The sequence below is a fragment of the Amphiura filiformis genome, chromosome 1, assembly GCF_039555335.1.
Source record: "Amphiura filiformis chromosome 1, Afil_fr2py, whole genome shotgun sequence".
Classification (NCBI taxonomy): Eukaryota; Metazoa; Echinodermata; class Ophiuroidea; order Amphilepidida; family Amphiuridae; genus Amphiura; species Amphiura filiformis.
Genome location: NC_092628.1, coordinates 20,948,243 through 20,961,180, shown reverse-complemented (window position 1 = coordinate 20,961,180; position 12,938 = coordinate 20,948,243). Strand labels below are relative to the sequence as shown.

Sequence of the window (12,938 nt, the reverse complement as noted above, 5' to 3'; positions counted from 1 at the left end):
ATAATCAATGCCTAATCAATACCTTGCATTGGAACAAAAACCTCGGGTGGGCTACCATACATTAAGGCGCCTAATTGGAGAATCTATTATCTATCGTACTATAGGAAGGGCCGCAGGTATTGTGTCTTTTTTATAGTACACATTGTATGTTTTAGAGGTGTTTAGCTAGCTTTGTTAAGTGAATTCTGAGTAAGTTTGACGATGCAGCAAAGTTGGTGGGCTATTTTACATTTGAAATAGGCTCTTCATTGTAAATGCGCTGTTCATTGATACCAAATTACATTCTTTATGAATAATTCCGGCATCATATAGCCATACAGCATACACGATCTACTAGTCTACATACAAATGTAAATAACCAGCCTCTTGTGCCAACACTTCAGTACTCATCATTCACTATACACACTACATTTAAAGGGAAAATTCAAAATCCAGTTTGTCCATGGCACGCACTCAACAGATATAGACTTGATTCAATTGCGACTTCAGTGACTTTCAAAGTGGCTATCGATATTCTGGATACCAAGAGTGACTTAGGGGGATGGCATTTTCTTTGGAAGGGGGGTCCCAAATTTACAAAAAGTTGCCATCAACAAAATTGCGATTCCCCCCTATTTTGGCAACAAAAGTTTTATGACCCCCACCACCGATACAGCTTACCCCTTGAACAGGCTAAAATTGTATTGAAATCAGTTTTTTCTTTTCAAAAATTTATGAACCCCCCAGTATATTGGGACTCACCCTTCCAAAGAAAATGCCAGCTCCTTTTAAATATTTAATTTTTGCATTTGGAGGTTCAAGCAATTGTAAGTTTATAAGTTTGTGCCGCAAGCTGAACCAGCTTGCAAGGGTCCATCATCAGTATTTGAGGTATCAATGATGTTTGGTATTTGGTCATACTCATTTATTCTTGCTGATTCCAGTCAAATTGTCTTCTGTTGCATCCTGGGGGATATTTCATGTTGTAAGGTTGATGCAATATTTTCAGCCCAAATCATGGAAAAGTTGCCCAATTTGTCTAGTTATCATAAATTTCTATGGGAGAGAAAATGGTCAAAAGTTGCATGAAGATTACTAAAAATCACCCAATTGGGCTTAAAAGTTGATGTGGTAACCTTCGAATGTCAGTTAGGTTTAGCAATGGAACACCTGTGTTGCAAAAGGTGTGAAGCTAGAAGGATGAGGTGTCAGAAATATCAGGACCAGGTCTGCAATGCAGTGCTGCTCTTTTGTGTGTCAAGACATTCCTAGATCCCCTGGTCCTTATTTGTGTGATATGAATTTGATTGAGCTGGTATTTATCATATTTATCATGTTTTGTTGAAAGGAGAGGTGTAGGCATGGACAGACCAAGACTTCATAAATTCGATTTGATATTATAATTATTTTAATGAATAGGCTGCCTCTTGTTAACATAATTGGACTTACGTGTATGGTTTGTAGGCCTAGCCCTATAGGCCTGACACAATCTTGGTTTTTTTAGAAAATTGCTTTTTGGGTTTTTTTTGGGTTTTTTTTGGAAAATCTTGGTTTGTTTTTGGACTTCCAAGATCATGTTTGCTCCTTTGCTTACCCTAAAACTAGTATGTCTTCCCTACCAATTTTTTTGTATACAGGACCTAAACCATTTTGCAGTGATGTGATATTGCCTACCAAGGAAACTGGTTAATCATGCCAAATATATCCATCAATTCCAGCTCAAGTTCGCTCTGATAGCACCGATTCTCATAGTCATCACATTTTAGGCCATCAGTGATGTTGTTTTCTCAGCCACTTGGTAGGAGAGTTACTGTGTTATTGTTGTGTTATAGCGGTGTCTTATGACACTACCGGCACACATGGTACAAAATTCATATTTGAAAACATTGCGATTCCCATAATATTTTCATTTTACCGATTTTCAAAATGGATGATCTAGTTCAAGGTACACTTACAGAAAAAGGACACCTGAACTAAGTAGTTTAGAGTATAAACCCCTTTACCAAATTTAATTTACTAATTTTCTTGTGCAAGTTGTGTTTAATGTTTCAAGCAAATCTTTTCTCATCAAATTGGGAAACAACCAACTGCCATTAATTCCATATGGTCAGCTATACCAATGGTTGCTTCAATCATTTAATTGAACTTTTGACCTCCGAATGTCCAGGCTTTTCATCTCAGAGAAGAGCACTAGAGCAGTGTTGCCAAACAGACATGATGGCACATGAAACCACAGATATACTGGGTATCTGTGATGAGACAAATTCAGGAAATAGGAGAACATGATTTAGTTAAATTGGATTATTGGATCTATATGCCCAGGATCTATGGTCCAAACTGAGTGAAGAACCTTTGGCACTGACAATGATGTCAAAGGTCATATTTCAATATACTCCATGACCCCGTAGTAAATGGATATGTCCCAACAATGTGTTCTCATAACATGATATAATGAAATGAAATGAGAGACAGTGTCATCTGGTTACATACATGCTTGAACTAGTGATCTGGCTAAACAACTTTCTGTACTGTCATCTTTGTCAAAGGTCACAGTACTCAATTGACCTTATGACCCTATAGCAAATGGATACACCCCATGGAGAGCATGTTGTCAGAATCTTTCTAGGGTTTGTGATGGGGGTTGTCATGATATGGTTTATACTGAATGTGTGAATAGTGGTCTGGCCATAAAATGTTCTGCAATGTTTCTAGAACGTTGTTTAATATTGCAGGACAAAGATCTACGGCTCGGCAATATCGGGATGATGAGGTTGATATTGAATCATCAGGACCCTTTTTGAGGTGCTTCTAGCAATTCCAAAGACCTCCAGTTGGGGTGCATGCACCAGTTCATAAGCTCCAATTGAGTACAATTCCCAAAATTGTAGAAACTGAATTTTCATAGCTTGATCTACAACCTGTAATAATTATATGGCCTTATTTCAGTTCACTAGAACCCTAAAAATATCTGAATTTCAGTTCAGAAGGCATTTTTTGCCCGGAAATCAGTTTTCAGTTCTCAAGGTTTGGCGCAGCACACCCCTATCAAACTGCTTCATTTAGTTGAGTGCATAATAGACTCTAATTTTAGACCTTGCATCTTTACATCAAACAATTCTCTACTGCAATACAATGAGGGTGTTCCTATATTTTGTAGCATACATCTTTCTACTAATAACAGAAAGAACGAGGCTGGCAATTGTAATCGGAGGATTCGCCTTTAAATATTCACTCAATGCACTCACACTTATCTACAGCCCTGAAGCACTGCAATTGAGTCACCATGTCTGAGCCTAAGAACCAGGGTGGGCTCTATACTCACTGGGAGGCCTAAGATTTGCCTGCATATCTCTCATACCATATCTACCCTCTCCAGTTAACTTCTGCCTTGATTTCTTGATTACTCTCCTTGGCCTTGACCCTGACCTTTGACCTCCCTGATGCTTGCCTTGGTTGCCAAAGTAAGAGGTTGTGAACTTCAGAGAAACATTGGGAAGTTGGATGTTTGTTGTCAAGTTGATTGTGTCATTGTTGCAATTGACATGGTTAGTATTATTTTACAAAAAAATCGGTCTAATCTTGAGAAGCTGCTAGAATGGTCACATTTTCCAGTGAGAGATAACGTTTTCAGAACTAATGCTGATGAATATATATATTTTACTACACCTAAGTAATAGCCTGTGTGTTAAATTTAGGGCTAACCACAATTGGTGGTTGGGGCGCTGGATCCCTTCATGGGTTGCCTCTTGAGGAGAGAACCACTCCACTAGACCACTAAGGATGAAGTCAAAAATGAAGGCACAATATATCACCTGGATACACCCCTGTTCTTATTGACCTACTTTTATACCATGATACTTATGAAATAATTACAGTGTTCAGGATGTGCAATTCTTAAAAAAATGTTTATTTTCCTTGAAGTAAAAAAAACAAAAACTTGTTTTGGGGCTATTTAGCCTGCATTCACATGCTTTTTCCGGTTTTTCTCACCGTTTCAGGTTTTTGAGTGAAACTGAGTGGCATCACAGATCCTGAAATGATCTGTGGTAGCATCTCTACCGCCCAACCTTAACCTTGACCCAATTCAAAATCTCTCAGGGCAGCAATATTCATGCTAAAGTCTGCCCCCTATTTTCTCCAACCCTGTGCATGTGGCCCATACCATTAGTAGTACAAACATGCCTATTTGAAAATTATGTACCAGCCCTATCTGGCCACGATGAAACAACATTAAAGCATGATAAGATGACACTGGGTATACACTGAACAAGCTAGGCTAGTATGTGTAGACATCTGAGGTGGTCCATACCATCGCAAAGGTCATACAACGATCTCCAATGAAATTACTGCTGTAGTGCTAGTATCACCGCTACAATACAACATTTTAAAGGGACTCAATGTGATGGGAAGTTACGAGAGAATGTGAAATCTTGTCGAGGTGCTTAGGAAGCACTGTGCCTTAGACATATATGCCACCTTAATAAAACCAGAGTCTCCAAGCTTGTGAGAAATTGAAAACCTGAAGAGTTTTTTTTTTTATTACCGGTATTTTTTTTTTTTATACATAGGCCTATCAGTGTACATTGTACAGGCCTTTGGACAAGCATTTTGTGCAATAAGTTTCCAATGCATGTTGGAAGACATGCTGCAAGAAAATGATTCTTGTGTTGAAAACTTGAAATCAAATATGACTTTTGAGTTTTATTTTCGCCTTTTTTTTTAAAGATTTGAAAAATGAATTCCTTGATTTTCAAAGAGGATAACAAAAACGAGCATGGTGAAGCCTGTTTCCATTGGTGCCTCATATTTCTTGTTAAATAATGCTACCTCTTCTTCTCTGCAATTAGTGATTTTGTTAAATGTAGAATTTTTGGAATAAAAACACTCTTTTAAGCTATTTTTAGGGCTATGATTTTCAGGATATCCTTATTATAGTAATTCCAACATGGATCATGGGTATCTCAACCAGATGTAAGTTTGACCGAACTTTTGTTGCCCAATACAATATGCATTGTATAATAAAGGAGATACACCTCCAAGTTATATGCATATTGCATAACAAAGGAGATGATCAACCTCAGAGCTGTATCTTATAATGCTATGCACCTATTACCTTGTGGGAAGGAATTTTGGTCAAATTGACTTCCGTAGAGAAAGCCAGGATCCACATATTACGTAGAGGGAGCATCTTCAGAGCAAAGGCATAAAGATGCTTATAAGTCTTGAATTAAGATCATATTCAGTTCTAAACAATGTAGGTCTTTGCCCAACTTGAATCCCTTTTGATTGTCAAGACAAGTTTATGATTAGAGAATCATATGAGTTGACTCAAATTTTGTAATGATCCACAGCCCCTAAAATAAAACATTACAATCATTCTTTGTGGATCTGTTCCTGGTCATCTTTTATGCCAGTCACACCAGCAGAGTTTTTTCTTCCTTTAAAAATGTTAAAGAGAGATTGCTCATAAGATGAGCCTCGTCATCCATTCATAGCTATGGGTACCTGTGACTTGCAGGCATCCATAGGCAGTCTCTACTCCAGCCCCTTTAAACCATGGCGACCATCCCTGTCGGGTAAAATATCATCGTAGCAGGGTGTTATTTGCGTACTGTTGTGCTTATAGATTAAGGAAAATATTGTTGAAGCTGTTGCTATGGTAGATGTGTTGCAGTGATGGGTACGATGATGATGTGAGAGGATGGTAAGCAGGAAGTGTGTGGTCATCTCTTTCATCCTCCTTGGTAATGTTTTCTTTTCTGGTTTAACATCTTCTCTTGATAATGAGATTAAATCATTAGATCAGGGGCCTAAAAAGACTTGCTTCGGCAAGTTTCACATACATGTACCTCAAAGTTTGAAATGTATGAGCCAGCTGGTCATTGTCCAATGGTCATCATAAATGAACCTGTATGATTCAGACTTGTGTAATGTGTAGTTGGGTCCTGGTTCGCAACTCAATACAAATGAATGGGACTCATGTCTACTAAAGTTCTCAATTTCTACTATAAATTTCTTAATTTTCCCATGTAAATTGTACAGTGTCACTGACTGGACTCTACCTGACAAAAATAGCTTGTCCAATGACTTTGACTTGATCTGTGATTTTATTTTCATGATATATATTGTATATATGTTCATGATATGACTATATTTTTTGGTGAAAATATTGTTACTGGTCTGCCCACTAAGTACAGACACAAACAAGACTACTAATAAAAATTCCTTTAATAATGGAATGTGATGTGCTGAGATAAATTTTCTTATAAAACAATGTTAAATGAAGGTGACGAACAAGTAAAATAGAGCAATTGTTATAAATGTTGATCATGTCTTCGTTATGAATATTATTTTGCATATAAAATTATTGCTGTTTGTTTCAGAACTTGCCGTCAGATATATTTGTAACTAATTGTACAATTCTTTTTTCTTCTTACAGTTGGTGGAAGATTACAAAGAGAACTTAGATATACCAAACAAACTCTCGGGGAAGGGGAAGGGATTACACATCAAATTATTATACAGACGCCGCAGAATCAGGGAACCGATATCCTCACGCATAAAGCTTTATTACAACACGTGAGGTCTGCGTTATTAGCAACTCAAATAGAAGTAGATATGTATGGGCTGTAAGTACCTTTCTTCTTTTTAACCCCATGAGACCTACCTGCCGATCTAACATTGCCTCTGATTGGTCAATTACTTGATATCTTCACTTTAATCACCAATCAGAATGGAGCTTTGCAAATAATTCACCCAAATTTTTTTGCGTGGTGAAATTATTCAATGTTGCCGATTGGTCTAATTGATAATGAAAACTTCTTTTTGGCCAATCGGCAGGTAGTTCTCATGGGGGTTACTTATTTTTGTATTTTTGTTTGTTAAAAAATTGACAGAGACAGTTGGCCATTTGCATTTCCAAAAAAAAGTGCAGACTATATCGAGGAAAACTAGTATGCTCTGTACATTAATCACGGGGTACAAACCATAAGTTTGATGATGTAAGTCCTTTCGTTCGGGAGAGGGTCAATAAGTCGGAATAAATGTGCAAAAAGAGAACTTATGTTAAAATTGACTTTTCGAGTTAGAATTGTCAACATTTCACACTTACCTTTCAGGGAGGGAGGGAGGGAGGGGGATCACTCAGATCCTTACCAAACAGACTTTCATTCATAGGAGGTCATCAAACTTTGGTTTGCTCTTCATGTGCATATTTTTGGAATCACAGAAAATGCTTGTGTGTAAAGGCACTCTATGCCATGACATACCTACCTACAGACATGCTGTTTACATCACTACCAATCACAAGATGAGATGCCATCCAAAATATTTATGTATTTTTTAAAAGTTTCTGTTGTACATGTACCATTCTTGAATCTTTTCCAAGCAGGCCATACCAACTACATCAGCAATGATAATATACTTCACTTCAGGAAAATTATCTTAGCAAATCCCTAGATATTTATCCCTCACTCAGGCCCATCCCACAGGGGTCACAAGATACTATGCCATACTGGTATCCAGTATCACCATACTCCAAGCCTCAGTTAACTGACCTCCATACACTAATGAACTTGACACTAGACTTCTGCATGATTAAGGTATCCAAACTCATCCTCAGTGTACTGAAAGGTCAATGGGTCAAGTGTTGAGGTTAATACAGGTTTTGAATTGTGTATTAGGTTGTGATGGCATTTACAAGGGATGGCAAGGTTGCGGCAAAATTTGCTTTGATCTTCTTGGTGGCCCCTAGTTGTTGTGGGCTAATCAAATTAGGACTTCAAAATGGGTTCTTAGCTGGAAAGAGTCAGAGTAGTACCAGGTCACTGTAAGGTTGCTGTGTTGATGTTGCTCTATGAGATAGAACTCAACTTTATGCAACTAATGTATGATGTTGTACATGTATTCAGACGTCAAATTAAGCTGTATGGAATCGCAATTTGCACTCCAAACTTTGCGATAGATTTTCTAAGTGAGGTGCTAAATAATATTAAATGATACACTTTATGATAAGGATTCTATATAGCACCTCATCCCCCCCCAATTGCACCTCCTCTACTTCAAGTAGTGCAATTTGGCCACAAAACATGGAAGTTAGAAAAGCTATTTTGAGGCTTGAAGTTGCAACATGGATTTATAACTTGAGAACAAATTTATATTTATCACCCTCATGTATATACACATCAGCTGAACTTTTGCTCAACAAAAAAAATAGTGAAAAGAAAGGAACAACAGCATCAACAAAGAAAGCAAAAACTAAAATGTATTTATCATGTTCACTGGAGCAAGAATTTACATAGGATGAATGGGTAAATTGTTATTTGGGATTTATTTGCCTGTGTTCTACAAACTTACAGCTATCTGCATGATCAGGTTTTGCATGCTGCTTCCTATCTAGTATGAAATATATACGGTACACCATTTTTGCCATGATAAAAGTTCAAAAAACAAAATATTTTATCACCTGCTGTAATTGTAATGTGTTTCTCTTTATTATTTTTTCTACAGGACTTGGGATTTCAGGGATGTATGTTATATAACTCCATATCCTTCTTTTGAGGATAATTTATTAGATGGTGTAAGTACACATTTATTTCTCTCAAAAATCGGTATAGATAAGACTAACAAACAGGCAAAATGGAAAGTTCCTATTCACTTTTAATCGTATTCCTATTCACTTTGCCTTTGTATTCTTCTTCCCCTCATCATTTCAGTCACTTCTTTTGCAGCCTTCATTTTACTTACATCTGCATCCTTTGCTCATGCTAAGAACCTTGTTTCATTAAGAAATTATAATTTTGTTTATCCTCATCAAGTGTTGAAGAAGGCAATGGGTGTTGCTGAAACATACACATATGAAATTCAAATTCTTTTGGATCAGAAAAATAAATGACTATAATCAGAGAAGATATAGAACAAGAATAGAGAAATCCACAAGGAACGTAAGCAAGAACCTTTGCCCGGATCTGAACCAGGAACCTCCTGCATACCATACAAACATCATCAGATATCTTACATATCAGATATCTTACACTTACAACAATCCATTTCTTCCCTGTAGTGATTTGTTATTCAGTGCAACATGGGACAATAGTGACAAGAAATACCTTAATTGCAAGATCTGGATGAGCTCTGTTAATTACGGGTTTTTTTGCTCTGTTTGGCTCTGATTCCTAATGATCCTTATGAATCTAGTCCACTATGTACCGTTTGATTGATTTTCTGTACTTCTATTTTTTGTTTCTTTCAGATAATTAATGAATTAATGCCTTGTACTATAATTACCCGTTGGATTGCTTCTGGGAGGGTCCCGTTTATTGGGCCCGAAGAATAATACATATTCCGTAAGTATTTGTATTTTTGTTACGTTAAAATCTGTTGTCCCAATCCTTTTTGCTCTTGCTGATGGTTAACTTGTACCATGAAAAGCAAGCTGAAAATGTAATAGTAATAGAAATTTGCTAGTCAGACCATAGACTGTAACAGTCTTTGGTCGGACAATGAGATCAGCCTATATGCTTAATTAGCTTCCAGCAGCAAAAGATGAAAGAATTGTAAAGGCTTGCATGATAATCTTGAACTTGATGGGGAAAGGGGAGGCCTTATATCCTTGTATCCTCTCAAAGGCTGATCACTGTATAGTATTATTAGGCTATAGATCATGCAGAGAAGCAAAATAATGGCTAGGTCTACATTTTCCTCTCAATTGACAGTCAAATTGATGTTAAAAATGGTTAGAAAAGATCTTTTGCTCGATTAAAAATTGAATTTGAGAAAGGAATCTGAGTGATACGGACATGAGCGAGATGTGCACATCCTGCTTCTAAACATACATGTAAGTTGGCCTCTATGTGTCATAAAAGCATCACTAATAATTGTATAAATGTGCTCATTCTTGAAAGAAGTGCGAAAAAATTCCAAATACAGACCTAGTAGTATCTGACAACAAAGTTTCCCCTTTTAAACTTTGCCTGCACTTTTTATCTTTCCGCCCCCTCTTATGCCCTTCTTAGTTAGAAAATTTGCACTCGGATTGTATTATACTCCTGTGCAAACAACATGAAATTTATTCCTCTTCTGTGCTGTCTGCTTCAGGCTCAAAATTGTGAATAACATAATGTAAGGAAGTTAAGAATGATTGAATGTTGATGACCAAATTTGAAATAAAAAGTGGAACATGCATAATTTATAATGAATACAACCAACCCTAGTTTTGGGTCATAGGTTCTGGGGTAGATTCATTTGTGGAACAACTCTTTGAAATTATGTGATGGTATCCAACAACATACAAAATATGATTATGATTTATGACATTCAAATTCTAACAGTTTTGATAAAATACAAAGATATAAAATGAGTAGTAGACACTTACTAAAGGACCCTAAAGACTTCATTCATGACTTATCAGACAAATATACATCATGTAGTGTGTGTATTAATTTTGTAAACATGCAGGTGTAAGGTCTAGTTTCGCACAGATAAATTATGCTTCGCAACATGGTCGTACTGCGCAAACAGTCAAATAGTTGTTTTTTTGTTGAATTGTTTTGAGCACTTGCAGAAATAGCTTGGAAAATAGCCTTCCTTAACATTATGAGGACTTTTGTGAAGAATGTGTTTATATGTCTTTCTGAGAAGTCCACCATTACCTATCACAAAATTGTGTAACTACTGGCCTAACCAACCCAGATTTTGCATTTGGGGGATTTGTTTTAGCTGTATGGAGTTAAAATGAATTAATTTTGACACAGTTTTAGAAAAAAATCAGGACATTTTCAGAGTTTTCAAGCTTCCTGTGATATATTAGGGTCATTTTACCACTTCCAGAAAATCTTGACTGACCAAGTCCATCCAAGTACAGTCCCAGTTCCCGCCATTTTCATGATTTGTGTACATTGTAGCCTTTTGCTATTTAGCCCAATTATTTTACTACTTGACAGTTTAGCAAAATGCAGAAAATTTAAGGCTTCTTGAAATTATGTTGTTTACAATTATCTGACAGTCACCACATTGTAAGAGTATGGACATCATCTAAACATAGCAAGGGTGGTCCTGGATTTTCTAAACAGATAAGAGCCTACTTTTTGTGCTGCTCTTTGAGTGGAGTCCTCTTTGCTTGTCAAAGGAGATATTATTTTGATTTTCAAATGAGCATAAAGACTGAAAAGAAGTTTACCATAAGTTGAAGAGTATGTTTACTTTAGAAGTGAATTGTGTTTATTCTGTGGTATGTGAGTTGACATTATCTCCTGTGAGTCTGTTTCTGGGTCATTTTAGTTTCATTAAAAAATTGGAAAGTTTCAAAACTGTCAGATGGGGCGTGTATTTGGAATCTGCAGAACCATGATAACAAATTTGGCTATTCCTGTTGAAATACATCACCCCCAGATGGCATAACCTTGACATAGACATTGGTTTGTGTGTGATTGTGAAACTCCAAACTACTTCAGAATTACTTTGTGTTGACAAAAAGTGAAAACCCAGTGTAAAGGGAAGTATAGTGTGAAAATATCATTATTTAATATAGTCTATATATTGAAAGATAGATACAGCTTTGTGGTTTAAGAGTGTTGATGCCGTTTTACCCTTGACCCTGATATTTGAGTCCTCCTTTAGTTTGACATGTAGGTCAAGAGCAATCTGAAGGTTGCCACAAAAATGTAACTTCATACCAAAATTTAAACTTCAATATCAAATTTTGTGGTATTACCCTCACCTAAAACCTGTTGAGCTTATAAAAATTCAATCAATCTCTCGCAAAGGTTCAATTCATCAAAGTGCCTTGATTCTCAATACTTGCAAAGTATCTCCAGTAGCTGTCAGAATGACAACATTACTCCACTTTTCAAAATTGAACAAGTGAAAAATATTTGATGTGCCGATTTGTAGGTTATCAAGTAGCAGGGAGGGAACCACACATGTAATATGTTAGCCGCCGATTACCCTTGTGCCCCCCCTAATTTACCTCACAATAACAAGTCGGAGATACCCTCTTGGCCCCCATGTGTACTTTACCAAATGTGAAAATGTATCTAGTAAAAAGGGGGAAACATGTTTCATTGACATCAAATTTCATGATTTTATTATAGTTGCCTACGCATTGCATACAATGTATAATGTATCTACATGTAAAGTAGGCAGGTTGTCATGGTTTTCAGTGAGTGGAAAATGGATATTCTACATGTAGATGTTGTTAAGGCCTTTGATTTGAATGAGCATGAGACTTGATTCATAGGAGTGGGGGATTTCACTGCAGGCTAATAGCAATTTGTTTAAATTTTCAGGAGTTCCAATGAATACATGTAGTCAAATTTAAGGTAGATTGTTTCAGATTATTGGAGGATATATGCCAGATTGTGAATAAGTTGAAAGAGGGAAATTTGCTCTTGGGCTGGGGAAAATATATGTTTTGGGTAAATATGCTCAATTTCCCATCAAACTTACAGGAAGAAACTATTCCCCATATCATTTTTTGATGTAATTCTTTATTTTTGGAAATCAAATGTTTCTAAAAGGAGCTCATGGATTCCCACTACTTTTTCAGCCCTGGATCATTCATGTTCTGTGATTAGGCTTTAGAAGGAGGAAATGGAGTACCCCATGGAAGTGGGAGAACATAATTCCCTTTCTCCAGAGAACCTGTTATCTTTCTGAGCACTAAAAATTACCCCAAAATATATAGGCCTTAAAGATCTCTTGCTACCCCTGGACCTGTGCTACCCAGAAATAAATCGGTAGTCCTGGCACTTGTGCAGATCCAAAACAAAGGACACCCCTTAACAAGTTGATGTACTTTCCCATTTAATAAGGGTGCACACAATTTAGCTGATGACAACAGAGCTTTAGGCACAACTTTTCCGGAAACGGTTTTAAGAAGTTGGAATTTGTGCTTGAGCTTGATTTGATGCATGAGGTAGACCACTATGAACCATAAATGAGCTCATTCCCAGTGACATCGG

The 12,938-nt window shown here is 36.8% G+C and overlaps 1 protein-coding gene across 1 annotated transcript in view; it reads left to right on the top strand.

Moving 5' to 3' along the window:
* LOC140168023 (protein patched homolog 1-like) overlaps positions 1–12,938 on the top strand; it is a 75,794-nt gene that overhangs the window by 23,421 nt on the left and 39,435 nt on the right. Inside the window, 4 exon segments of the mRNA XM_072191361.1 lie at positions 6,419–6,608; positions 8,488–8,557; positions 9,230–9,260; positions 9,263–9,323. Coding sequence (XP_072047462.1) covers positions 6,419–6,608; positions 8,488–8,557; positions 9,230–9,260; positions 9,263–9,323 — 352 coding nt within the window.